Source organism: Semicossyphus pulcher, unplaced genomic scaffold (genome assembly GCF_022749685.1).
Source record: "Semicossyphus pulcher isolate SPU_LCO1_2020_fin unplaced genomic scaffold, fSemPul1.0.p SCAF_9, whole genome shotgun sequence".
NCBI classification, from domain to species: Eukaryota; Metazoa; Chordata; class Actinopteri; order Labriformes; family Labridae; genus Semicossyphus; species Semicossyphus pulcher.
This window is the reverse complement of record NW_027211770.1, coordinates 9,842,102-9,870,091: the sequence shown is the minus strand read 5'-3', so window position 1 is coordinate 9,870,091 and position 27,990 is coordinate 9,842,102. Positions and strand designations below refer to the sequence as shown.

Below are 27,990 nucleotides of genomic sequence, written 5' to 3'. Positions count from 1 at the left end.
ATAAAACAAAGATTTGTTTAACTGATGTATTCATGCCCTAAAGTTCTAACAAAAAGTAGAAACATAAAATTGTCATAATCAATTTATTTAAATCAAATAATGAATTTATTGTTAAACATTTAAATATACAGAAAACTTCTCTCAGTTCAAAACACACTTGGCTTCAGGACTGACAAAGAGTTGAAAAAAAATGACAAAACCAAAACAAAACAAAACATGATGTCTGATGCCTACATCTCCAACGACTGTATAAAGATATTGTACAGTATGTTCACAGAGAGAAGTGAAAATGTATTTATCACACACGGCTGTAACATGTCAGCATCAGTAGCTGAACCATGCCGGCCTCTTCCTGGATCTCTCCACGATCCTCTTGTCTTTGTCCTGCTGGCCCGGTGTCTCTCCCTCATACAGGACGACGCTTTCCACAGCCGGGGCCTTCAGCGGGCCGCCTTCCATCGCGTTAATCTGCAGACGAATCAGAGCGGTCTCCTTGCGCACCTTAGCATAACAGAAGCCGCACATGATATGTTTCTGCTTCAAGTGGCCGCACTCTGTACACGGCTCAATGTTGGTCTGAGAGGAGACAGAAGAGGACAGAAAGTGTGAAACTGTGGGTCAAACAATGCTCATCTTTGGCAACCCTTAAACAGAAATTTAAACAGTGATTTGTGCCTCTTAAAACCAACTGATATTTCCTTGTTAGAATGATAGAAACTGTTCCTGAGCAACTTGAGAGCATAGCATTTCTCAATTTAGCTTTTCAAAAACAAGTGCAGATTGTTGATTAGAGGAATACTGAACAGTTTTGAGTTCTCATTAAATCAATCATGTAACACTAAGCATCTTACGGGCTATTAAAATGGGAATTCCTTGTACCGAATATGAATTTTAGACAATGAAAGTGTGCATGAATCACAGAAAAGGGCCTCCAAAGCAAACAGTCACAGAGTTGTATTTATATAATTGTATATTTGAATGTCTTTTGTGAAGCCTGTAAAGAATCTCCAGATATTCAGCTATGTGTATGCTTGTTATTAAAAGCTCCATTACTTGTGGTATCCACCAACTTCATTAATATGTTGGTGAGCCGTTGATGCTGCATCTATTCAACTGCTATTGTTGTTCATTTGATGATAATTGCAAATAGGTGTTTAAATTGAGTTTTATAAAAGTAAACTCTGGTATATTTAATATGTTACTGTTACATTCAGTTGATTAGAACAGACAGGTTGCACTGTAAAGCATTTGTTGTGGTACAGTAGAAATCAGTCTACCTTGACTTTTAGGAGTTTTTCATCAGCTCTCCTCCTGGTGCGGTTGATCTCTATAGTGCGTCTCTTCTTGGGTACTGCCATCCACAGGATGCCATCTAGGAGACCAGGGGGCTGCTCTGGGCTCTGCTGCTCCTCCAGCTCATCCTCCCTGTCAGTCTGAGGCAGGAGGCTGGGGCCATTCACTGCCAGCGCCGGAGCTGCTCACAGGAAAAACAATGTTACCTATCCGTTCAACCTTAGAAAACAGTTCAGTGTGACCAGAAATACAGGAAGCAAAAGAAGAGACATATGGGGTAAGGTGACATACTTAAATTAAAAGTTAAACAATGGAGAGACACTGTATGTACTGTAAGTGTATAAGACAGGGACGGAGCTTGTTACAATGATTAGCAGTAACGTTAGCTGCCGTCCTGAGCTCCAGTCATTAAACTCACCCAACTGTCTCTCTAGTCCTGCCACCTGCAACAGTCTGCTCTCAATATGCAGCAAAGACACTCTGAGACTTTGTACTAAAGCAGCTAAATTCATCATTTTTGTAGTCGGCACGCTTCCTTTCCAGCCAACATGCCAAACAGCTCACGGTCAAGGAGTATCAGTGCATCATCAAACAGCGACAGTATATTCTTCTTCTTCATCTGTGAAATTTCCGCCAGACATGATGACATTCGGCGTCTTACTGCCACCTGGCGGCCAACTTTACAAACTGTACTGTTACGTTTTCAGAGTAATTCAACAACATTGTTATGCTTTGTAAGTAAATTCACCAAACAGAGAAAGTCAGAACCCTATGAGCTCTAGCTGTCATGATAGTGTTTGCATCCAGTTATTATAAGACGTTAATTTTTGTCTATGTTTTACACGTGTAGGTTGTCTTACTACACCTCTTAAATTATAATAATATACAATATACACCTTTTTTCCCCTAATCTATAACTTTAATTTTTAAATTGTATCTTTTTATTGTGCTGTATTTTTGTATTTATTATTATTATTATTTTTTAATATTTTATATAAATTAATGTGCACATTTCCTTGGCTGGACAGGTACCATAAGCATTTCACGATGCATTCTACTATATATAACAGTGTATGCGACCAATAAAAAAAAAAAAGATTTGATTTGATTTCAAACCATTAATTTTTTATTGTATTTAAATATGCCTTATTTTGTGGATTGTCTTGTCTTTTTATCTGAATATCGAGTCTGTGATAACGTTTTGAATTGATTAGAAATATTGTCCTGTATCAGTTTAAGTTCAAAAGTGTAAATGTAAATTTAAAAAAGGTATTGCTTAAGTTTTATCGCAACATATCAATTTCTTGAAATGTACTGTTATTGTCTAGAATTGTTCATGTATAATTCACAACCTAGACTAATATTTCATTACCAAAATTATAAGTAAAGGGTTTTTAACACTTCCTCAGTTCCTAAAGTCTTTTCATATCAACTAAAATCAGTGGTCCATATTATTTGTTATTTTAATTTCGGAGAAAACAGAATAACGAGAAGAAGAAGTTTTAACTATTACTGATTTATTTAAAATCTACTATCTATCACTTCACAGACTTGGTTTCATGTATCTCATAATATATTTTTTTATATTTAATAACTACTATATGTAAATATTAATTCTTCATCGTCACCTGATAGCTAACACCTATAGACTGTACACCCAGGACCAGGTTTATAGGTGGTCTTTATAGGTGGCAGTATACACCCTTAAATGTATTTGCAAGTCTGCAGTCAACACAGAGTAGAAGAAGAAGAACAAGATGGCGGAACGAGGCTACAGTTTCTCCCTTACCACATTTAGGTAAACTTTGTCAAAATTGGCATAAAATTTGATTAGGGTATTTTAATTTGTGCGGCGAAGGTAGCGTTGTTGAATGACAATTTTATAAAGTTTGTGCAAGACTCTTAGTTTTTAAAGGTTAATATGATTTCAGGAGCCGTTGTTGCTGATGCACTGTCATCGCCGGATGGGCTAATGAATTAGCTAGTGTGAACTGTTAGCATGTCGGCTATCGTGGTTTTAAATGAAAGAGTCTATTGAAGCTTTGCTTCTTAGATCGACAATGAAAAATAAACCAAATTGTTTTATTTGTCATCCTAAAATTGAATGGACGGAAACGGGTTAGTTTATTTGCTAACTTTCTGGAGACTAGCTAAAACAGCGTTAGCTCAGATGAGTAAGGTGTTTCAGCTTTTGCTTTCAGTTTCGCCTGAATCATTAAAAGTTATAATGGATTTTAAAACATCACTTGTTGTGTCAGCATGTAGTTAAACTGACTTTCCTCATCGTATATTAATGCAGCATCACTTGTGTTTCGTCCTGCAGCCCCTCGGGTAAACTGGTCCAGATTGAGTATGCACTGGCAGCTGTAGCAGCCGGAGCTCCCTCAGTCGGCATCAAAGGTATGGACTTTTGAAAATGTGTTTATAATTTTTAACCATGGCATTTATTATCAATAAGATGGGTCACTGGCCTTTGAAGATATGTGTGACTGAAAAATGAAGTAAAAAGGTTTTGTAAAGACAAGATTTATTTAAATGGGATTATAAACTACTTCAATTGATGTGTGATGGTTCGGGATACGTGACTCTCAGTCTGAAAAGGTTTATTATTATATTAATTGCATACACTGGGGACAGATTAATTAAATCAAAAACACTTATGGTATTGGGGCACTGTCACTACATCAGTTTAATTCTGTTTACTATGATATGGAAGATGACTTATTGATTTACATTTTTGGTAAATCAGGTATAATATGGAAAAGTAATGCCACTATAGCTATGCATGTCTGTATTTATTTACAATATTGAACATTGTGCTATTTATGTAAACAAGTCAATGTGTGCAACTACCCAACCCGTCACAAACATCCTTAAATCCGATCTTGTGACATCAAACCAATAAAGTTGATGATCATCATTTGTGATTGGAGAAGAATAATTTTGATATTGTCTTTGATTTTTCAGCTTCCAATGGAGTTGTCCTGGCAACAGAGAAGAAACAGAAGTCTATTCTTTACGATGAGCAGAGTGTCCATAAAGTGGAGCCGATCACTAAACACATAGGCATGGTGTACAGCGGCATGGGGCCTGACTACAGGTGGGGATGCTTTTTGCTCAGAATGTGATAAATTCAGACAACGCCACCAGAATGTGTAGGACTAATGAACATCACATGAATGAATAACTTGTGTCGTCCTTGCAGGGTTTTGGTTCGACGAGCCCGCAAGTTGGCACAACAGTACTTCCTGGTTTACCAGGAGCCAATCCCCACAGGCCAGCTTGTCCAGAGAGTGGCCTCTGTCATGCAGGAGTACACACAGTCTGGGTAAGTAAGCACAGAAAAGCACTAATACACACACAGCTTACAGACAATAACCACTATTTTTCAGAGGTAAGATGTGTTTAGTCAGAATAAAATTTTTATTGAATCTGTCTTTTTTTTTTCCTTCAGTGGAGTGCGTCCATTCGGTGTTTCATTGCTGATAGCTGGATGGGATGAGGACCACCCCTACCTGTTCCAGTCAGACCCCTCTGTATGTTGTTTTACCAATTTTAATTTAAGTTTTGTATTATTTTTCTCTTTGTAACTCAAGGTTTATTAATCGATTTATATAAATTGTTTGACTGCAGAATAATCCTGCTTTGCAGAAATAATAACTCTGCTTGTTGATTGTCTTACATAAACAAATGTAAGACAATGTAAGGGTGTAATAATATGAACTTATATCTGTCACAGTTATAATTTCTTAAGATGTGCTCAACAGTTTTGCCAGTCCCTCACAGTCTGCAGGGATTCTAAATGTAGAAACTCAATTACATTGCCTGTCAGAGGGAAAAGTCCTTGCTGGATCTTTACTCTTCTGTTTCTGACTGGCAGGGTGCATACTTCGCATGGAAAGCCACGGCCATGGGGAAGAACTACGTTAATGGAAAAACATTCCTTGAAAAAAGGTGAGATTGTTCAATTGTTCAAAAAGTTATAATACAATAACGATTATGTTTCAGACGGCAAATATCCAGATGTTTATATTGACCTATGGGATAAGCTTGGTCCTTGCTGTATTTGGGCCAATCTCCCACTGAAAGGGCTCTGTAAGTCTATGATGTCTATCTCAATGGGCAATACACGATTGTTAAGAGGTTGTTTGTTGTGATTCATTTAGATTTTATGTACACATGCCATGCATTTACATCCAACATGCAAACATTTGACTCGTCAGAGAGAGCCCTGGATACATGGGCTACGTATGAACTCCATTAAATCAATCAGATGAAGCTCCAGCAAGCCTTCAGCTACCTCAGAATTCAAGGTTAGTTAGCACAGTGGCTGAGGGAGGACAGAGGAGCGAGGAAAAGGTATTTGATGGAGACATTGTGGTGAAAACAGCAGCACTTCTGTTATTTGGGAATTATTTCGGATTTATAAGAGACAGTGTGTTAACAAACACAGCTACTGTGTAAAATGTGCACAACAGTTGTACTTTCTAGAGCGGAAATTCATATAAAGTCAATATTACAAAGTGCTTACTTCAATGTGTGTTTATTCATCTCAGAGAGTCATTGCACACCAAAGATTTTACTAATTTTGCAGGCCATATTCAAATTCCTAATTTCTTTTTATCTTTGTTAAAATAATTCCTGTACCTGCCTGAAACTGCCTCTGAGTACCTTTGCATCGTCCTATCACTTTACATTACAGGTAGAAAAGATCTGTTTTCAGTCTAGCCAAAAGAAGGCTGCCATATATGTGCCTGTGAACTTTCCCCCTGGAAAATAAAAATCACACATCAGTCAGGCTCTTCTGTACACCATAAATGCACACAGTTTATATGTTTGGTAGGCTAAGCTGTCACTGCTTTTACAGTCTAGCACTTGATGAACTCTACAAAGGCTGCTAGATGACCACTTTGTTCTTGTTCTTCAGGTATAACAATGACCTGGAGTTGGAAGATGCTATCCACACAGCCATCTTGACGTTGAAGGTACGTTGTTTATTTTAAAAATACACAAGGTGTTTGAATCTTCTCTTCTGTAAATACTCTTTTTATAAACATTCATTTACACTTTTCTATTTTTGTGTTTCAGGAGAGTTTTGAGGGTCAGATGACGGAGGAGAACATTGAGGTGGGGATCTGTAATGAGGCCGGCTTCAAAAGACTCACCCCAGCGGAGGTGAAAGACTACCTGGCAGCCATTGCGTGAACACACCCTCCCAAGTGACGGGGCTTTCAGGCCACATTCATGACAAAGACATAACAGCACAGTAGCCAACTGTCTCATGGCACATTTTTGTAAACCACAGTCAGATGGATAGTTTGGCTTCACTGTGTTTTGGCCAAACTGTCCCTACCCTGAAAACATAAAAGGAGGCCTACAATAAGTTCACTATATTCAAGATTACCAACATGAGCTGACAGGATAAAACAGCCTATATTGCTAACACCAGCTGCAGCTCACAACTTAATCATTCCACCATCAGTGGATTTGTAATAACAGAAACAGGTTATCAAAGATTTCCAGATATTTGCTGTCAAATATATACCCCGCTACTGTAAAATGTGGCAGTTGGCTGCTGTGCATATGAAAATAAATGTGGGCTCTGATGAGTAAAATTTCAAGTTTTCCATTGAATCCTTCAATTGCTACATGTGTTTACTAGAAATGTATTCTTTGTAGCCAGTGTGACAAAAGGCCTCGGGTCATACAAAGGAGAAAACAAATTAAAATAGTAACAAGGCAAACCCTTATTAGGGACCAGAAAGGGTTTTGGTCTCTGGGGTGATTTATTCATCCTGAAATTCTTTCTTTAATCATCTGACTGCACTTCATTAGTATCCCTCAAACACACTAGGAAGGAGGATCAGAAAAGGGAGCAAGTATAGAGGTTGCAATGGAAATGTTTAAGATTTTACTGTGAGGATCTTGTTGACTGTACAGCAGTTTTACACAATGTACTCTTATGTTTTTTCAGGCTAGAATCAATTCTAGAGTTTGTATTTTCTCTTCTGGTATCTGTCCCTTATTCAAATAAAAGATGACGACTTGATATTGACTCTGTGTTTTTTTAATAAACTGCTATTGCGTGGAAACAACTGGTTAGAGCTATTGGTAAACGTGTAAATCGTGTTATCAATACATGGTTTGTGTACACTATGTTCGCGCTCTAGTACGTTATGTGGAGCAGAGGAGCGCGCTCTAACGTCAGTCGGAACACCCACTTCAACTTTTGTACATATCCCTCCGCCTATGATATGTGTAAATAAACACAGTAACTGCAATAGTAAACACAAGGACTGTTACCCTTCAGTTATGCTCTTTCGTCGAAGTGATGGAAATCAAATCAAATTTAATATTGGACACAATTTACCATTTTGTAAAGAGATCTATTTTTCCTGGCGGTAGCTCATTTTCTTCTTACCTCATAACCTCTGATGACGTTTATGGCGCCAGAAATCAAGGGTTTAGTGTGGAGCTGGTGTGTGCGTGTGTCAGCTGGCGGATATTCATCGTTATCTGTGCAATGGTAGCGGTACCGTGATCGTTACACATTTAATGCAGGCGTCGTTCGTACATATATAAGGTCGATTTGGAGTCAAGATGGTGATTCTTCGCAGCAGCAGCGGCGGTGGTGTCGGAGCCGAGTCGGTGGCATCAACTCCAAAAAGGAGGACGATGGAGTTGGACACGAGCACCGAGTTTCTGTCGCTGCTTCCCGCGTCGCAGAGAAAGTCCGCCCGGCTGACCCGCTCCTCCCGGGGCCTGGATGACAGCTTCAGCAGCCCCGAGCACAGCACGGCGAACGTAAGCATGCACACATAGACAGCTGTTTGATAGATATACCATCATTTAATATGCGTAAAAATATCTATGAACTCAACTTTGCTGTGCTAGCTTTGCTAGCGTGCTAAGCTAACTAGCTAGCAATCATGTCAGCTTGTCAATAAACATCACTGACAAATTCTGTGAATGAGCACTGGTTGTATCTCCTAATATTTACCTGAAACTCGCGCGAGGGTTGGAATAAACTGCTGTGGAACTACAGTCAAAATTAACAGTAAACAAAAACTGTTAATATTTTGTCAAGTGATATGTATTATGAAAATGCTGGAGGTAAATTAGGTAAGCGACGAGCATGTAGTAAGGTAATCTTCCAGCAAGGTATGTGTTTTAGTACAGGACAGGTGGTGGTTCAAATGATGAAGTGGGTGGGGGATCAGTGCAATCATCTCATTTTACACTAACTCATTCATTCATTGAACCTAACCTCTAACATATCATTTCATAACCTAATTTTAATTACTTTTTCGTTGGTTATGAAACAGACTGAAATTAATTCTGATTACTCTAAATGAACTTAAAAAGCAAACCAGACCATCAGCAACAAGATTGATTATTTCTATATAGTAATTTTAATGCTTGAAACTGCTGGCGGGGGGTAGGGGTCAGACGAAATGATTAACTGCACGCTGCCTTGTTTACATTTTCCAGGACAAAAGTTTAAAGTGAGTGATACATGTGACTGTTAAAGAAAGCAGGATGAGATTGTTGTTAAAAACCACCACAAGCATGTACAGGACAAGTTCCTAACAGGAGCTTTAAATATATTCTGAGAGGAAACATGTTTTGCTTACTTTTGGGACTTCATTTCTAATCTATAAACAACCCACTGCCTTAGACGCATGACGAACACGTAAACAAAGATGATGGCCACACATTTTGCTTTTTATGTGCACACTTAAGTTAACTTGTACGTTCAGGATTATGTGCCCATGAATACATTGAACTTCTAATTCAATCAAGCACACACCTATTCTTTCTTTGAATGCTATAAACTATCAACTTTTAATTTCGCTGTGCCAGGGACATGCTGACATGAAGCAGGATGAGGGAAGTGGCCTCCAGCACTCTCTGAGGACCCAAGGACAGAGAGTTAAACTAGATGTCTCTTTAACTGACATGGACCCAAAGACCAACTCCCCGGTAAATGAAGACAAGGCTGGAGGATGCTGCACCAGGTAATACAGGCCTTCTTACTTCGCTATTGGGGTTACCTTTTAACCAGCTACTCTTTAAAGGGAATTATTTTTTTGCTGGAACCCTTTTTTCATTGCTGACAGTACAAACAGATGAGATGTGCAATTTAAGTATTATTTTTCCTTTTAACCTTTACAAAAATGACTTGCCTGCTTTTGTGGGAAGTCTCTTAATTTGTGACAAATGTTAAACAAAAGATCCTTTAGAGAAATAATTACCGGTAATAATTGTAGGAACATTTTCCCATCTGTACATGACTGCACAAGGCCTACTTTATATACAGTGGCATTGCCAGAACAAACTTTTATCAAGAAATCCTAGGTGGGGGGTATTTTACATTTTGGTTCACATAACTTTGCACATTTTTAACACAGACTTTTGATGTCCCCCCCTTCAGGAAATCTTCCAGGCTGCAGAGAGAGGGAAAAGCATCCAGTGGCAAGCAGCAAGCAGGTACAACTTTCTACATCAGCATTTATTTCCAACAAGCTCTAAAGCTTTAAATTTCAATAGCAAACAGAGCATGTTGAACAGCACAGTCAGGAGGACCTATACTTCTGTTAAGCACACAAAACAAACACTTTTTGAACTGGTGCTCTAGATGTTCCAGATGAAGTGGAGGGGTCATCCACTCCCAAGAGGAGCCGCTTTAACCTACAGAGCCGAGAAGAAGAAGAAGAAGAAGAGGAGGAGGAGGAGGAGGAAGAGGAAGAGGAGGATCGCTCTGTGCGACGAAGTTCCCGAATCACCAGATACAAACTGAATTCCCGGAACCAGTCGGTGCTCTACGACCGACTCATCACCAAGTGAGTTCAGCTACATTCACTTCATGTTTCATACAGCTGGGTATGTATGGATTTAAAGCTTATGTATAACTGATAAAAATTGGACCGATCCTCCTCTTATTTTCCATTAGCACTGCTGAAGCTGTCCTCCAGAAGATGGACGACATGCAGAAGATGAGGCGCAGACTGAAGAGCCGAGATAGAGACCCTGAGGAGGAGGTAATAACACACATTGTATTGGTTAATCCTAGTGTTTGTGGAAGATGTACTGACTTTGTAACATGCTCTGAAACTGTGAATTAATCAGCTTTTGAACTGTTTGGTCTGAGCAGCTTGGAATGTACACCAGGGGCAGGATGACGAGGTCTCTGAGGACGAATGTGGAGAGTAAAGACACCGAGGAGGAGAATCAAGGTGAGCTGGATAAAGCACGCTGGTCTGCGTACACATCCGAGTGCCTCAAGTTACTAAAAGGACTACTGAAGACAAGAGACACCTGCACCTGTTGCAGAATCAAAAGCAGGGCTGAAAACCCATTGTTTTTAATGTCTATTCCCCATAACAGGAGGGGATGAGGATGAGGATGATCATGATGAAGAGGAGGAGGAAGATAGAGAAGATGAGGAGGAGGAGGAAGATGATGATGATGATGATGATGATGATGAAGATGACGATGAAGACGCAGAGGATGAGGAAGAAGAAAATCAGAGGCGTTATGACTTCAGACAGCGCAAGACTGTGGTTCGCTACCAGGCCCCACAGGACGGTACTGCTTCTGTTTAACTCCATCATATTGTTTAAATGACAGATATGGCTGCACATGAAACACCTGAATGATCGCTGTTCTAATTGCAAATTTAGGTATTTTCCACCAGGGTTTTTTGGGGGGGGCAGAGGGCATTATTGATCTGTTTCATTTTCGATTTGTTAGAGCCCAGAGAGCCCAGGAAACGCAGCATGTACTTCAAGGACCACTCGTCCCCGACCAGGCGCAGGTTCAGATTCAGCTCCACAGCCCCCAGGAGCCCCTACAACAGAAGAAGAACCAGCAGGTGAGCGTGACAGCTCAGCAACCAGCCTTCACTTTAAAACTGAGGAAATAAACATCACATAAGACGCTTTCAATAAAAGTCGGTATCAGTGGTCTATCACAGAATCCAGAGCAGGATCACTCCCGTAATGGTTTCTAAATTTGTACGTATCTTTTTTTTCCTGATTCTCTTCATACAAACCTCAGGAGTAGTTCTGAGAGGTAAGACGCTCACTACTTGTCCTTGTCAGTGTTTATTGTTAGTCTGTAGTTTGTGTTGGGGTGCTGTCTGTCTCTGCTGGCACTGGGGTTGTTGATAAGGTGGCACATTTACTGTTGGAGCAGACAAGGTTGGAAACTACCTCAATTCATGTGTACACGATTAAAAGAGCAATAAAAGGCAACAATAGAGAATAAAACACAAATAAAACAGCTATAGCCAAATGAAATACAGTAACAGAGACTCTCTGTTTGATGTATTTTAGTTTTTTCATCCAGCCTGAGTCTTCCTATTAAAGATACGTTTGATTGTCATGTGCTTGATTAACCGCATTGAGGCTTTGAGGCGAGTCAGTCAAGGCCTCCCTGTTTGTTGCTCACATGGTGCGTCAGTCAGGTGTTGTGCATGGTGATATCATATTAAGTTGAACCATGATGCACAAAAGTAATGATCAAATCACAGATTTTTTTTGAGGGTTTTCTGATGTCTGGTGAACCTCTAATATGTTTGTATATTTGATCATTATTAATGAGTGAGTTGAAATGTCCTGTTTGTTTTTGACTGTTTGGTTAAAGTTGTTTGCTTACACTAAATGTCTTCACTCACTAACATTAAGGGCAAAATAACAACAAACACAACTTTTTTGTAGCTTAAAAGGAAAAAAAGCATCTGAACCTAAATGGTGCTTGGATTCTTTGTTGTACTTATCCTGATTTTCAAAAAGATGCAGACAGAGTGAGAGGTGATGTTTCTTCATCTTCTGCCTTTGCAGAAGGAGACATGCCATCCACAGCAGTGACTCCACGTCCTCGTCTTCAGACGAAGAGCAATTCCAGAGACGCAGAAGTAAAAACAGGAGCAGGTCGGTCAACAGGTGAGAGCAGCAGCTGTCATACAGTACAGGTAGAGGTAGACAACAGCAGTGTTCTTCGGAAGTGACGGAAGGATTCAATAGTCACTATTGTACAATAATTACAATATGTCCGATCAAAAAAAGGTTACTGTCATCTTTTTATGAATGCGCCTCTTTATTAATGTAAATGTGGATAAATTGTTAACTTAATTAAAAATCACTGATAACATTTCCTGTTATTATAACTTATATAAACTGTATGGATGAGTGGGATCCTTGACTTTTAGTATGTTTTTATTATTGTAAAAATTATAAATGGAACTAAATATTTGAACAAGAATGAATCTGGAAAATGGTGTACTATATTTTTCGTGCAGATGTCTGCCTATGAACCTTGTGAAAGAAGACCTGCTGGGAATCCACAAGGACAGGATGAAGATCGGAGCGAGCCTCGCTGACGTGGACCCCATGCAGATAGACAAGACGGTGAGCTGCAACAATGGTTAATAACACTCAGTTTACCTGAATATGGCACTTGTAGTATAATAAAGCATTAAAGCACACAAGAAAACATTGACAGATATTGTCTTTCACAACTTTTATATGTATTATCACAGCTAAATAAAAGTACATTTTAAGACCGCACCACTTTGTGTGGTATTTGCAAAGGGAAATAACTCAATCTTGTATTCCTGCTTATACAATACTGATGTTTGAAGAGTTCGTAGGTCAATGGCAAAACATAAAAAATAGTTATGTGCAGACACTCAAATGCAACTTGTCACCCAGGTGCGGTTTGAAAGCATTGGAGGTTTGAGCCGACACATCTCAGCGCTGAAGGAGATGGTGGTCTTCCCTCTTCTCTACCCAGAAGTCTTTGAGAGGTTCAAGATACAGCCTCCAAGGTAAACAATGTGTGTTTGTTGAGTATATAAAATGTGACAGGCTGGTTAAGCCTTCATGTTTCATTCTGTGTCTTTATATCTCAGTTACTCAAAGTGTTGCTATCAAAGCCTTTATATATAAAAGTTTGTATATGTTGTAAAGTCAGAGCAGGAAGCTTTCATATCACGTCTGGAGCAAAACCAAAACCTTTTAAATCACACTCGTGACTTAAATTATTTAATTTCTTTTATTTATTCCACACTTTTTATTTAGGAACTTTGAACATCTTTCCTACTCAAGTCTAAATTAAAAACATTTTGACAGACCAAAAGCATATCTAACATCTTGCAAATAATCCCACTGGACTGTGAAATTTTAAATCAAAACTTTTTAACACTTTCTATGTTGGTTTATTTCTTGTAACTCTTCTTGATTTGTAATATTAGTTAAACGATACCTTGATTCCCATTTTTGGTCTTTGTCATGTTTCCTTGTGTCTTTAGGGGTTGTCTGTTTTACGGTCCTCCGGGCACAGGGAAAACCCTCGTGGCCAGAGCGCTGGCCAATGAGTGCAGTCAGGGGGAGAGAAAGGTGTCTTTCTTCATGAGGAAAGGTGCAGACTGCCTCAGTAAGTGGGTGGGAGAATCTGAGAGACAGCTACGACTGCTTTTTGATCAGGTAAACCAAACTGAACTCAACAACAGAGATGTCAGTGTTTTATTTATTGTAAAAGCTAACTCCCTGTATTCTGGCTCTTTAACTGAGGATTACAAAAATTAATTTAAAGTTTGTGCATTATGAACAATCAGGACTAAACGTAACGTGTTATACACTTATGACTTGTTGAATTGTCCTCAGGCCTACCAGATGCGTCCGGCCATCATATTCTTCGATGAGATTGATGGTTTGGCTCCAGTCAGATCCAGCCGTCAGGACCAAATCCACAGGTGAGCGGCGCTCCTGTTGTTACTTTGTGCAGTTTAGTGAGTCTAACAGCTCATCTGAATGTGTGGTGGGCTGCTGGATGCTGCCGCTTGATTTCTCTAAAACAGATAATGCATTTTTATTTATTTTAATCAGCATTTAGCGTTGCTCATTATATGCCCATTCATGCTTTACATAAGAACAATCACAGTTACCGTAAAATCCGGAGTATAAGACGCATTCTGTTTTTTAGAGTATCCCAGAGGGAAAAGGTTTTCTATAGCTATTTATTAATAAAAAACGTGTATACGTTATTTCAACACTATTTTAATTTATTTCATTTAAAACACATTCAAAACAGACACAAATTACAGCCTACCATCTGCTTTCAACATGTTGATGGTTGCAACCCTGCAAGCTGGCGGTAGCTGGCAGCCTACGGTAACGTTGATTGTTGTGAGGGTGGCGGCTGCAGTGCCAATCATGATGGTGCACGTACATGACGAAGCTTTAGCAACAATCAAGTTAGAACTGCGGCATATTGTAAATAGGAGACGATGTAGCAGCTTGGACCGGAAACAGTTTAAAGTCGAGGTGAAATGAAAAATGTCATTTTAATCCTTTTAGATCACATCCCCCGTAATATTGTGCATCTATTTGACAATATAGGCCAAAAAAAATACAGCAAATCCATTTCTTCGTATTCTTATATCAAAATCCGATAATTTTTTCTTCCGGTAAAACTAAATTTCACGCGTGCTTACATAAGTTAGCACCAAACAATTTCAACCAATCAATCTGCAACATTTAGCCGCAGAGCACCAAGAACGCTCAGTCAGTTAGCTAGCTACTGCGCTGTGGAGAACCTCTGTCTACGGCCACTTCTCAACGATCAAATCAAATCCCTCTAATGATATGTCCCGCCTGCACGTCCTGTTTCACTCGGAAATACGTCACAATATGGAAGCTAGATACTCTCGAAATGCTGTTTCAGCTCGACTTTAATGCGGAGATGTGGCACCACTTATCAACAGACAGCTTTAGCTAGATTATAGCGCCATCGTCTGGGTACAATACCGTAGCACAATAAAAAACCTCTCTGCATTTTATACTGGTATATTGGTAAATAGGACACAGCACACTTTTTAGATGAAAAAATAAATTATTTAAAGTGCGTCTCGTACACCGAATTTTACGGTATTTACTGCCAGCAGAATGACTGGAAGCAGCTGTCAAAAGTCACGGTTAATGTTTGCACCACCTCGAAGTGGGGACAGTCTGAAGAGCTGCAGCTACACAAACACATCTCACTCTCTTACAATGAAAACTGTATTGAACTAATGCATGTTGATTATTATATCATGTTTGAATCCTCTTTTATATTTATGAAGGAGTAAGTCCAGCCGCATGCAATAGGAATGTTGGCGTTCACCATCTTATGCAAGCGTACTTCAATATTGTCCTTGAAAAAGAAATTGTTTCTGATGCAATATCTGTGACCTACATGTATTCCTCACTGAAATCCAACATAATTAATGCAGCTCAGTGCCCTGCTGTTCAATCCTCTGTTACTGGGAAATGGGAAAAGACTAAGACAATGGGTTTTAAACTTGTAAACACTGTTTCTGCAGCTCCATTGTGTCAACACTGCTGGCTCTCATGGATGGATTAGATGGCAGAGGAGAGGTTGTTGTGATAGGAGCTACAAACAGACTGGACTCCATCGACCCAGCTCTGAGACGACCAGGACGCTTCGACAGAGAGTTCCTCTTCGGCCTGCCTGACAGAGAGGTGAGGAGCTGTCGGTTTCCCCTTTAAGGCGGATAGCACAGAGAGAAACTGACATGCGGGTTTAAGTCCAATTTGCTCCATATTTTTGGGCTGGAATCGAAGAAGACTTTCAGAATGTGAATATTGGACATGAACTTGAAATGAAGTGATCTTATTTTGTACGGCAGGCGAGGAAGGACATTCTGAAGATCCACACCAGACAGTGGACTCCAGCACCTTCTGACACTTTTCTGGAAGAACTGGCCGATAAATGTGTTGGTATGTTTGAAATGACACTTCCCAACAGCTCATTAAATACACATCTTTCCTCACCCAGTGTTCCTGTGCAGCATGGAAAAAAGAAAAGCGTACAGCTACACTAGGGCCCAGAACAAGCTTGATGTTGTCCAAAGCATGTAGTGTGACTGTAAGCACTGCAGCACTGAGCTGCCTCTATGCCTGCACGTTCAGCCTGCAGAACAGCTCTGCCCCAAGTGTCTTATAACTGTATTAAATCCAGACAGCTGCCACCAAATTAGGCAAAACATTATTAATGATTTGCAATCATTTTAAAATGGACCTTTTTTTAAAAAAATAAAGTAGATTTTTCACTTTACATAGTTTTTAATAATAACAATTTTAAGTGCAAAATCTATTGGAAATTAGTAGGGGTGTATCAGATCATTTAACTCACGGTTTGGATCGTATCAGGGTTTTTGAGTCACAGATCAGGTCATATTTCGGATCAGCAAGGGGGAATAAAATCATATTTATTATAACTTTTACACTCGACTGTCACTCTTCATCTAAACTCAATAACGTTTCTAGTAGAGATAGACCGATATGTTTTTTTCAGGGCCGATACCGATACCGATTATTAGTAGTCGAGAAGGCCGATAACCGATATTTGGAGCCGATATTCATTTGCAGTAAAAGTGAAAATATTGGCGTCAAAACTTTGAATAATACAAACTCCAACACTTAACTTTGTTTAAATGCCTTTAAGCATATGTTTATTAAACAAACAAACAAAAAGCGCAGGGAGTTCCCAGGGTCAGCAGCATCTCTTATAAAGTTAACTGAAAATTTAAATAAATAAATAAATAACTTCCTGAAGTTTTATAAAGTAAATCAAACAAAGTTAAATAAAATTTGCAAAGAAATGAACTCTTATTAGCCGTCGGATAAAAAAATATATAAAATAATAATAATAAAAATAAATAAAAAAATGCTGATATGCGTCAAAATGCCGAATATCGGCGCCGATAATCGGTCTATCCCTAGTTTCTAGATGCAGCTTACTGTAAAAAATTGTTTTAATAATTAAAAGCTGCATCTTTTTAATATCTCTGTCAGTGGGACCCACCATAAGTAAACATTACAAACTCAAAACATTAATCCTTCTATAGTTTAGTGCATTACAAGTGTGCTATAATTACCCAGCAGCTTTGGCTACATTTAACATGCTCAGCCTTCGTGTGCACATTTTCTTTTCTGGCTCCACCTGCACTACACTTGCTGTTAAAGTCACAGGCAATAAAACGAACGGTAAGCTTCCATTCTGGGATTACACCTTCAGTTTCTGGACCCAGCCCAGCGTTATAAATCTAACTTTGTGAAACAAGGGTAACAGTAAGTTAATATTCACACATTACAGCAGGCTGTGGGACATAGTTACATGCGTTGAGCTTCCGATTGTTATCGGAAGCAACCGCCAGCGTGTTCAAAATAAATGCTGACGCTGTGAGAGTGAAAAGAGAAGAGCGGATGTCCTGTTAGATACAGAGTAGATAAAATAATTATAAATATCAACACTGTATGACCCGTTTCCGTGTTAAAGGCACACCTCTCCTGAAAAATATCCCACATATACACCACGTAATCTCCGTTCCCAAGCTATGTTTAGCATCGCAGTGAAGGTAGTATAAATTTGGATATTCGACAGACGTTCACCAAAGTCAGTCGAATATCCGACCTTAAACAAACTCCTCAACCCAGTCTTTCAGCAGCCACTCGGTTCACATTTTTTTTCTCCCAAAACTGTAGTGATTAGGTTCTGCCACGGCGTCACGGATAAACTACGATCCGTTACACCACTTGAAATAAGACCCTTATGAGCTCTTGGCAAACCTGCATCTCAGAACCAAAACTGTGCCTTTTCACCATTCCAATAATTGACACAGGACTCACTGGAACAGAGTTTTTTCCAACAACAGCAGATTGTTTACACGTTGTCTCAGCGAGTTACAACAATGTCTCTCTCTTTGGATGCCAGGTTATTGTGGAGCAGACATTAAGGCAGTGTGTTCAGAGGCCGCCCTGTGTGCACTGCGCCGTCGCTACCCACAAATCTACTCCTCCTCGCAGAAGCTTGTGCTCGATGTCGACTCCATCGCCATCACAAACAAAGACTTCATGTCTGCCATGTTAAAGATGGTGCCTGCATCCCAGAGGTATGATCAAAGTAACTGAAGTACATTTCTACATCGTGCTGTCTGTTGTTTTTAGGTGTAATCGTTACTCTTGCATTGCCTGGTTCTTATGTAATGTTCTCATGTAAATATGATGCTGACTGTGATTTTTAGGGCAGTGGTGTCACCAGCCAAGGCCCTGATACCGGCCATTCGTCCTCTGCTGAGCGCCGCCCTGCAGAACATCCTGCACACAGTCAGCAGAGTGTTCCCACATGCTGAGCAGGGCTTGAAGAGGAAGAGGGAACAAGGTCTAGTTTGCTTTGTCTTTGTTTCCTCGTCTGCTTTGCATTCAGATATTCTTGCCTTCAAAGTCATGCATTCTTACTTTTAGTTTTTAATCCCCCCTTTGTCCAAAAGATATTATGGAATAAAAAGACAGTTTATTTGCCTGTATCAGTCAAGTATCGGGAGTAACGGAGTGTTTGTGCTTGTGCGTTTCTTTCCAGATGTGGCCTGTGGTGTGTCTGAGGATGATCTGATGTTCAGTGAGGATGAGGACTCAGAGGTCCTCTCCAGTGGACAGACCTCCCTCTCCCAACTCAAAACACCTGCTGCTCAGGGACTTCTCAACCTCAGCAGGTGGGTTAGACTTTAGTCAGGAAGAATTTAATGCAAGAGTTTAATTGCCTCTTCAATCTGTGAGATTATGTGTCTGTGAATAAACTTTATTTCATCCTTTATCAATCAGAATTTTAGTCGCTCTCTATCAAGGAAGCACAGGAATTTATCCATGCAGCTCGTGCTAGTTGTTAAAATTTTACCTCCTTAATCTTAAATGTGAGCCGTCAACTGTCCCAGTGACCCAAATATTTTTTTCCTGCCTGTTTTGATTAGTACAGCTAAAGAGAGACAGGGCCACACCGGCGCCCCGAGCACTTTAAAAACCTAAAAGAAACAAATTTTAATGTTCGATTGCTTTAGACGTCTAAAGGTCTCTGTCATTCCCTCTTGTGTAGGAGTGTGCTGAGCCACCCGACCTCCTACCGCCCCAGGCTGCTGTTGGAGGGCAGACCGGGCTCAGGTCAGAGCTCTCACCTGGCTCCTGCTGTCCTCCACGCTCTGGAGAAATTCACCGTGTACACTCTGGACATGGCTGTGCTGTTTGGAGCCAGCGCTACTGCACCAGAAGAGACTTGTGCTCAGGTAAAAGAGATGCAAATGTTCAAATTAAGAAACTATTATTTCTGCTCATATTTAGCTAAGTAATTTAGATCAGGACATTACCACACAGTACCGAGGTAGAGTCCAGGAAGTCTCGACTTTTGCAGCCTTGTCAAATTCAGTGTGTTCTCTTCAGTGGACTTCACTGGCCAAAATGGCTGCCACAGAAACTGTAGTTCATGGGCCCCACCTCCTTACATTGTGGGCAGTGGGGATAAATATGTACTACAGACAAATACTGAATAAAAACAAAAGTATTTAATTATGGATGTGAAATGGAGAGAATCGAACAAATCTTCATATTTCTAGAGATGCTGTAAGCTAAAATATGTTTTCTTACTTACTTGAAAGGACTTGCATCATTAATTATTAAGATGGTAGGTTGGCAGACCAGTTGCTGCTTAAAATTGTATTAAAACTACAATCTTCTCTCAGCTCTTTGATTTATGCACTAAACCTTTCCATTCTGTGTCATATTGATCCTTTCCTTTTGTTCTGTGAAGGTGCAACTCTACGCTTGTCTGTTTATCTGCTTTCAGTTTTTGTATAAACCACATACTGATGTGTGCTTGTCATATGTTCTGCAGATCTTTGTTGAAGCGAAGCGGACCTCTCCCAGTATCCTGTACATCCCTCACATCGGGCAGTGGTGGGAAACTGTGGGTCCAGCCTTAAAAGCCACCTTCCTCAGCCTGCTCAGCTCAATACCGGCCTTCAGTCCTATATTGCTCCTGGCAACATGCAGCTTGAGATATGACCAACTCAGTGTGGAGGTATGGAAAGGAAAGAGATACACTGTTAGACAAAGAGTGGTGTCTTCAATATGAAAAGACTCTCTCTAACATACAAACAAAACTCCTCCACAAGTCTTCTCTGACTCTTGTCGTCTCAGGTGCAGGAGTTGTTTCGGGTGGAGTACGGAGAGGTTTTCCACGTCCAGGTCCCCACCAGCAGAGAAAGAAGAAACTTCTTTGAGGATCTCATCCTCAATCAGGCAGCCAAGGCCCCCTTCTCTAAAAAGAAAGCTGGTGAGACATAGCTGCGTGCTGTGATGAAGTTCAGATCTAAGCTCGCTCTGTGTGATCTGTGATAGAAGTGAGGTAGCAAAGCATTGCCAAGGGTTCGTACTTGGCGTGATGTAGTTGTCTTGTATTATGGAAAGTCTACTCTGATTTTAATTCCTGTTTTTGAAAGTTAATTATTTACCTAATGGGTGTAGTGTTTTGACACTAAAATGGATAGTGAAGATCCTGCAGTTGGCTAACATCTGATCTGAACATCTGAAGCTTTGCCTGCAGATTTTAGGATGACTCACTGTGCTAGTTTAAATCACTCTTCACTCCACCGTGTGTCTTTCAACTCTCCACTTGTAGTGCTCCGAGCAATGGAGGAGCTCCCTGTCGCCCCACCGCCTCCCACACGTCAGCTGACAGAGGAGGAGATCCAACGATTGGAGGAGCAGGAGGAAGATACCCTCAGGGAGCTCCGCCTCTTCCTGCGTGATGTCACCAACCGCCTGTCCCAAGATAAACGCTTCAAGGCTTTTACAAAGCCTGTGGATTTAGAGGAGGTCGCTGTTGTTTAAAAGTCATCTCATTTCCTGTTTCTGAATAAAGCCTTTTTGATGTCTTAACTGTTTCATAGCTGAGACGTTTAATGATGAAAGATGGCAACAAAAATTAATGAATCCATCCAGTGTTCAGTCTCATCCCTTGAGTTGTACTCACAGCAGTGTCTCTGTCATGTGTTTTAGGTACCAGATTACGCAGAGGTGATCAAGAAGCCCATGGACCTGTCGACAGTTCTCTCAAAGGTCGACCTCCATCAGTACGGGACGGTCAAAGAGTTCCTCCATGACGTGGACCTCATCTGGCAGAATGCCCTCGAGTACAACCCAGACAGGGACCCCTCAGGTTCGCACAGTTGAACTATGCTCACAGAGAACAAACACAGTATTGATACCATATTGGTCCAAATATAAGACAGGGTTTTTATCCCTTAAAATAAGTGGGGTCGTCTTATATTCAGGGTCTAGAGTGCCAATATACGTTAACAACAGTAGACAACGCCACTTATCTAAGTATCTGAGTGTATCCCTCACGACTGAGGCCAGCCATCACTCACAACTACAGAGCCAGGGAGAAGAAAGACGGAGCGACACAGTGATCGTCCCAAAATCGCTCAAAAGCAGTCAACAGCTGAGGCGGAGTATTGATGTCAATTTTAAGATAATGGTTATCAATGCAGCAGAGTCATTAAACAACTGTCAAGCAGCCAAGAAATACAATATCACAGGCTGCTTCTCAAGTCTCTTAAATTGCATCCCTCACTTGTGTCTTAGTCCCTCCCACTAGAGATGCATGGAGAGACGTGAGGAAGCCAGGCGAGGAGAGAGGAAACAAGGAGACATGAGACGTTCTTTCCTCTGAAGCGATGTCTGTTTATGATGACGGCATTAGATGATTACGACTGGATCAGCTGTCAGTCGGCTTTGGCAGCTGTTTGTGTCTGCACACAAGTGAACTGTGGGCCTATTAATTCTAATAAAAAACATAGTAACAGTTTTTCACTCTGTATCCTGTTACATGGTTAACAAACACCTGCACATGAATAACCGGCAGCAGTAGAAAACACGTTATGCTGATCAAACCCGACGCTCGTTTACATCAGCCTCACGTGTGACTGAATGTATAAAAAGTGCTGACAGAGACTCTCCTGCTCTCTCTGACTTTAATTCATTCATAATAAAAATAACGGGGAAATAACTGATCATGACTAGAGACCTTTTTTTTAATTAAATTTAATTAAAATTATTTTTTTTGACCAGACAGTTAACTTATTTTTAGTTTGATGGTGGCTCAAAACAAATCAAATCTGCAGTTATTCACTCTGTGTTTGTTTAGTTATGAGTTATGATCAATATTTTGTTCTAAACGATCCAAGGTAGTCAAATACCAACTCATACTGACGTTGTTTAGTCTGTTTCAAGTCACCCTTAAAAGTCTGTTTTAAAGTCTGCTTCTTCCTCTCTCATATATGAAACTGCGATGATGTTGTGAAGTTTCACATCAGTCAGATCAGCTGCAGCGTCCAATCACTAACTGATATCTAATGAGGGGGTGTGTCGGCCAGTGAAAGACTTCCGTGGCGGATGCTCTCATGTATCCTCGCTTATCACTCCTCAGAATTCCCTCCTTGATCCCTGCTCCTCCGAGCAGCGATAAGAGCTTTAAGACGGTCCTAATGTAGTGCGTTCAAAAAGATCATCTTAAAAATGCTCACAGTCTAATGGAACATCGTACTGTGGTCCTCAAAGCGGACGCTTCCAAGAGATTGACAGCAGAGTGTGTGAGTGTGTCACTGAAAACAAAGGTCTGCTCGCTACCAGAGCTGTCATCCAGCTGTTTCAAGTCTGCTCTACAGATAGATCTCACTTCGATGGTTAACGATTTATTGAAATTTGAAAGGCATTTTATTTAATGTGAAAATGTAATCAAAGATATTAAAAACATGATTAATTTGGTCTTTAAAAAAATGTGTCTTGAAAAGGGGGGATTGTCTTATATTCAGACCAATATGGTACTAATAATAACGTGTTGCGTTAATGAGACTGTTTGAGCATAAATTCATGTTTTTACTCGTTTGATTGTGAATTTTGTGTCTATTTGTGTTTCCTCCAGACCGTCAGATCCGCCACAGAGCATGTGCATTGAAAGACACTGTGCATGCCATCATCAGAGATGAACTGGACGAAGATTTTGAGAAGATTTGTGAGGAGATGAAAGTGTCACGTAGCACAAGAGGTGAATGCTGTGTATATGCATGCATTTGGTTAAAAGGCTCATATTTTGATGCTATTTCTCTTCCCCTATTCATCCAGTTTGTCTTTAAAGTCACTCAAATTCTCACAGAAATAACTTGTTTTTTTATTTCTTACTGATTTCTGTTCAACTACATTTCTATTTAAAAAAAGACTGAACAGTTGCGTCCTCTTAAACCAGGACTTCAGTTTCCGGATGCAGTGTGTTTCGATGGACAAAAGCAGTTTTATGGTGTAAAATGACAAAAAACCTTTTGCTTTCTTTTTTGACTTCCTCAGACAGCTCCACTGTCTGTTTTGCTCCGTCCTTCTACCATGTCCTTCCCAAACAGTCCAAACCTCCTGCTGAGCCCAAGATCACTGAAATGACCCCACAAAGAGAGCCGGCGGGACCAACAGCTTCTGTTACTCCAAGTACAAGTGCCTCTGCTGTTGCAGCGCTCAAAAACACAAGTAAAGTCTTGAGGGATTACAACATTTTAATTATTAATTTGAAAGAACTGTGACCAAATAATCATACGCCTTTTTCCCCATCAGTCCAAAAGAAGAAAAGGCGGAGGAGTCGCTGGTCTGCTGGTGTGTATGCAAAGAAGAAGTCCTCCTCTCCTCATACGTCCAGAGATGATACACAACTGGGGTCTGATGAGGAAGAGGAAGATGGGGACGATGAGGAGGAGATTGAGAGGGGAGGAGGAGCAGAGTCTAACGAGGGGGCTGAAGGAGAGGAGGATCAGATGGTGGTTGATGAAGAGTCAGCGCATGTACCAGCTCAGGAAGGTAGTTCAGTGAAGGAGCAGGACAGTGAGGAGAGGAGTGAAGCTGCTGCAGACGAGGCTAGTGAGTGTGAAACAATGAAACCTGAAAATGAAGATAAGACACAGGACGAAAAAGAAAAGGAGGAAGCTCTTACGGATCAAACAAGACGGCAAGAAGAAAACGAGAAAGTGTTGAAAGAGGCAGAAAATGAGAGCAGTGAAACCACTTCAGTGAACACTAACAAGGACAGCCAAACTGAGACAGGGGGAGATACCCAGTCCAACACAAAGGAGAGGGAGGGAACTAAGAGCCAACACCTGACAGAAATTAAGACTGACAAATGTCAAACTGTATTAGAGTCGGATGATGGGCACAGCAACGTAGTTACAGTAGAGGAAGCGGAGAAGAGCAGTCCTGCTGAACCAATGGAGCTGGAAGCAACAGAAACCCCAGCCGGCACTGATGCCTCTGCAGCTGTCAGAGGAGAGGACGACACAGGAGCAGGTTTGATATTAACACTCATACAGCAAGGAAAATATCAAGATAAACGCTATCCTTTAATCCACTAAACCCCCAGCTAAAGAAAGTCACTTGAGTGTATTTGCAGCTAGCTGGGTGCAGTCACAGTGTTTAAGATGAATGTGACAGTGAACACTTTGTGTGTGTGTGTGTTCTGTGTCTCAGAGCGGAGCGTGAGGCGTATAACTCGGGCTCTGAAGAACACAGTGCTGCAGCAGCAGATGATGGATGTGAACAAAGCTCTGCAGATCCTGGAACAGGAAACTCCTCCTCTCGTGGTTGATAGAGACAGATTAAAGGTGTGTGGGATACCATGGTTGTCTTATCTATTTTTCAGTCTTCTTTTATTGTCTTTTCATACTATCTTATGTAAATGTCAGAGCAAGCCTTCTTTTCATTCTCTCATCCTGCACTCTCAGGTTTTTCCCTCACAGGAGAGTATGAAGTTTGACAACTAGTAATCTGATTGTCATTTCTCTCTCTCTCGCCTTCCTTTGTCATTCCAACAGGAGCTTTTGGAGAGAGTTGTGTCAAAGACTGAGGGCTTCGAGGTCTACAAGCTGGAGAAACTCTATGCTCTGCTCTGCCAGAGTATCTATAGACACAGACGAGACTACAACAAAACTGCACTAACACAGGTTGGTATTGGTCTGAACTCATGAGCAGATGTAGCCTGTATTTTGTTTTGTTTTTATTCCTGAGGGGTGTATTACGAAGCAAGTTTGACATACCCAGGCTTTCTTAAAGTAAGCTGGCTCAACAAAGCCTCAAACACCAGTTAGAGACACCGTTATCACAAAGGTGGTTGTGAACTTTCTCTGTTAACTCAAGCTTTCTGCTGCAGGCTCTGAGCGCGCTCACAGAGAAAGGGGGTGTTTTACATGTCATTTCACGCTTCTTCCGCACAAAAAGGAGCGATCGTCGACTGTGTGCTTCAGTCAGACTGTTTAAATGAGAAGCGGTTATGATTATTTAATGTAATTATGTAAAAACCAGCACTGCTGCAAGAGAGGAGCGCTGCAGAAATGTATTGTGAATACGTAAATTAATGTATTAATTTTACCACATGAAACGCTCTTATTTATTTCTAAATAACAACTACAACTCTTAAATTTTAACAATGATGCACATTTTGCAGATTTATTCTGTGATAAATACCTATACTATAAAATTGTATCTACGTTTTCGCTGCAAAACCAGCCGTGTAAAACGGACACGGCAGGAAATGAGAACCAAACTTTAAAACGTAATCCACTGTCCTTAGAGGCTGTGTCCTCATCTTTCTTTTACTGTATGGATGATCTGCTCATTTTAAAGTTTTAAAATTTACCTGAAGCAAACTGTTAAAAACAAAAAGAGGGAGACTTTAAGGGGGGTCACATTATATTCATTGCTAACTGAATGCATAGGCTCCGTGATGCGATGCGTAGTGTGTGCTACTGTGCCTGCATGGGTTCGTTCTGTGGCTTTACATGCAAAACATTAGAAAAGTTGACATTTACATAACCCTCTAATCTCGCTTCATAGTGCACCCCTCTGGTATTGTGATTTTTCACAGCAAGGAAAGCACTGGTATATTTTATAATCTTATTGGTGTCCTGAAAATCTTCATCATATACTTTGCAACTGTGCTTTTCCTGCTATGAAAAGTCAAAACATCTGCAGTAAAGGAAGCCTTTAGTATTCCAGTTTCCACATTTAATTGTCACAATTTTAGTTGAAAAGAATGAAAGCTAATGATTACTTTAATATAGAATATTGCCAGTAATATTCAGTATTGATTGATTTTTTTTTTTTATGTAACTCATTGTAATTATTAATGTAATTAATATTCGTTAACATACGGTAGATGGTTTCTTCGGCCCAAAGTACTTGCATGTTTCTAATCTCTTGCTGTTCTCCTTTGTATTAGGAGTTGGAACAAGAGATGGAAGACTTCTGTTGACTCCTCTACATGAACAAAGTGACCATTTTTTATTACTATGCTTATCGTTCTCTTAGCCTTGTAAATATATAAACACTGGTTCTATTTTCATAGATATCTACAGGCACCTATTTGTGCATTAGCTAAATCTTCGTATTACCACTTTTGTTTGTATTTAATTAAATGGTTTTCCTCTAAATATCATCGTGTGTCTTTTGTGTGCTCAAGTTTGAAACTAGAACTGTAAAAATAGAATATACATCATGCCATGGCATAAGGTGACCTTTTCTATAGCTTATTAACCCTGATTCAATGAGCCTCTAGGTGTGCAGGACATTTGTATTAGAGATGATTATGATTACTCTATATTTTCCCGAATTTCCCCCCGAGGATTTATAAAGTATTTCTGATTCTGATACCTGTCACTGCTACAATTTTTCCCCCATAGTTTTTTTGCTACATGTTGTGCTTCACTTAGAAAAACCCACTTGTGTGTTTATAGTTTGAGGCCTGGACTTGTTGAGAAAACGTGTGATGAAGGAATTAAGATGCACCCTTGTCTTAGCACCCAAAATTACCTTATCAAAAGTAACTCCAGTGACGTATCTTAATTTGTGCAGTGACCGCAATTTCTTGTCTTGTTGCAAAAATATCTGGGATATGGATGATACTTTTACCTGGAAAGTGGAGGGTGATGAAAGACCCCTTCAAGTTTATTTTTTTTAAGGTAGGTAGGATCAAGAGTTTTTAAAGTGACCCATTTTAGAAACTCAAAAGCCATTTAATGTCCTTTTGCTGCATGAATTTTGGCACTTTTTTGAATTTTGAACTTTGATGGAAGTGTGATACTAAATAATTGGAGTTGCCCTGTACATTCATCAATATTTCAGTATGTGAAAATCCCAGTGTACTTGCAGCCCTAGACTGATCCCTTGTCTATGGCTCAGTATAGTCAGTCCTGTTCTCTCTAGCTGCTATTGGTATTTACACCCTTATAATACAAGATGTCTTCTGGTCTTTGTTTATCTCATGAGTAGATGATTTTCAACCAATGATAATTTACTTTGAAATCATATTGATCTACAAACTGAGCTGGCTACGATTTTCGCACAGGTATTAATATATAATAAGCGCTTTCTACAGCAGCCTATCATAAACAAGATACATTGCCGTAAATAAATAATGTGCAGGTAGTTGAAATAAAAGATGGGTATAAAAAGCAGGACAAGATAAGGTGCCCATAACGAATAATAAGGATAAGGAATCTTTGCAGAGTCAGTGTTGTCCTTAAGTAGCTTCTCATGCTGCCCTGAGAGGTCATGTAAGGACACATTGGCAGCCAGCCCGGTCGGGAAGCATATTAGTTTACAGCTCACTTTAAAACAAAGTTTAATTCCCCACTTTTTTATTGGACAGTCAATAGCTAACCCCTGTTCACAAAGAGTACAACGTATTGGTAAAAACAATTGTAAATCTGCTAATTTTACGAATAATTCAGAGCACAGACAGTCGCCGAGGAATGACGTCATGACGTATCAC

The 27,990-nt window shown here is 40.1% G+C and overlaps 3 protein-coding genes and 1 non-coding gene across 5 annotated transcripts; 3 read left to right on the top strand and 1 right to left on the bottom strand.

Annotated features, from left to right (window-relative positions):
• Positions 1-131: 131 nt before the first annotated feature.
• Positions 132-1,863, bottom strand: mrpl32 (mitochondrial ribosomal protein L32). Its single transcript, XM_069656912.1, has 3 exons — positions 1,712-1,863; positions 1,278-1,474; positions 132-576 (listed from the first exon to the last, which is right to left on the bottom strand). The coding sequence occupies exons 1-3, from the start codon at positions 1,806-1,808 to the stop codon at positions 325-327; spliced, it is 546 nt and encodes a 181-aa protein (XP_069513013.1). The 5' UTR covers positions 1,809-1,863; the 3' UTR covers positions 132-324.
• A 1,177-nt stretch (positions 1,864-3,040) lies between these two features.
• psma2a (proteasome 20S subunit alpha 2a) lies at positions 3,041-7,342 on the top strand. Its single transcript, XM_069656523.1, has 8 exons — positions 3,041-3,091; positions 3,617-3,693; positions 4,261-4,393; positions 4,499-4,621; positions 4,748-4,829; positions 5,174-5,247; positions 6,221-6,278; positions 6,382-7,342. Exons 1-8 carry the CDS (start codon positions 3,051-3,053, stop codon positions 6,496-6,498), a joined length of 705 nt encoding a protein of 234 aa, XP_069512624.1. The 5' UTR covers positions 3,041-3,050; the 3' UTR covers positions 6,499-7,342.
• A 461-nt stretch (positions 7,343-7,803) lies between these two features.
• Positions 7,804-26,620, top strand: LOC138583788 (ATPase family AAA domain-containing protein 2-like). Of its 2 annotated transcripts, XM_069655782.1 has the most exons (30): positions 7,804-8,097; positions 9,157-9,311; positions 9,728-9,783; positions 9,932-10,136; positions 10,247-10,334; positions 10,448-10,529; positions 10,681-10,881; positions 11,047-11,167; positions 11,353-11,367; positions 12,138-12,239; positions 12,596-12,704; positions 13,008-13,123; positions 13,607-13,781; positions 13,962-14,050; positions 15,659-15,818; positions 15,986-16,076; positions 18,073-18,250; positions 18,383-18,519; positions 18,718-18,850; positions 19,228-19,414; positions 20,020-20,205; positions 20,325-20,460; positions 20,806-21,002; positions 21,186-21,345; positions 23,113-23,235; positions 23,532-23,705; positions 23,790-24,512; positions 24,693-24,826; positions 25,037-25,165; positions 26,440-26,620. In XM_069655782.1, the coding sequence occupies exons 1-30, from the start codon at positions 7,894-7,896 to the stop codon at positions 26,470-26,472; spliced, it is 4,599 nt and encodes a 1,532-aa protein (XP_069511883.1). In that variant the 5' UTR covers positions 7,804-7,893; the 3' UTR covers positions 26,473-26,620. The 2 variants fall into 2 exon arrangements, with proteins under 2 accessions (XP_069511883.1, XP_069511884.1); XM_069655783.1 differs by lacking the exon at positions 11,353-11,367.
• Positions 19,535-19,669, top strand: LOC138584822 (small nucleolar RNA SNORA5). Its single transcript, XR_011305470.1, has one exon. It is a non-coding gene; the product is annotated as a small nucleolar RNA SNORA5 (small nucleolar RNA).
• Positions 26,621-27,990: the final 1,370 nt, after the last annotated feature.

Coding starts and splice junctions, on each gene's coding strand:
- mrpl32 (XM_069656912.1), bottom strand. CDS start 1,808: ATGATGAATTTAGCTGCTTTAGTACAAAGTCTCAGAGTGTCTTTGCTG. Junction 1,475..1,711: donor AGGACTAGAGAGACAGTTGG/GTGAGTTTAATG, acceptor TCCTGTGAGCAG/CTCCGGCGCTGGCAGTGAAT. Junction 577..1,277: donor AAAAACTCCTAAAAGTCAAG/GTAGACTGATTT, acceptor GTCTCCTCTCAG/ACCAACATTGAGCCGTGTAC.
- psma2a (XM_069656523.1), top strand. CDS start 3,051: ATGGCGGAACGAGGCTACAGTTTCTCCCTTACCACATTTAG. Junction 4,622..4,747: donor CAGGAGTACACACAGTCTGG/GTAAGTAAGCAC, acceptor TTTTTCCTTCAG/TGGAGTGCGTCCATTCGGTG. Junction 4,830..5,173: donor TGTTCCAGTCAGACCCCTCT/GTATGTTGTTTT, acceptor TCTGACTGGCAG/GGTGCATACTTCGCATGGAA.
- LOC138583788 (XM_069655782.1), top strand. CDS start 7,894: ATGGTGATTCTTCGCAGCAGCAGCGGCGGTGGTGTCGGAGCCGAGTCG. Junction 10,137..10,246: donor TACGACCGACTCATCACCAA/GTGAGTTCAGCT, acceptor ATTTTCCATTAG/CACTGCTGAAGCTGTCCTCC. Junction 20,206..20,324: donor ATGACCAACTCAGTGTGGAG/GTATGGAAAGGA, acceptor TTGTCGTCTCAG/GTGCAGGAGTTGTTTCGGGT.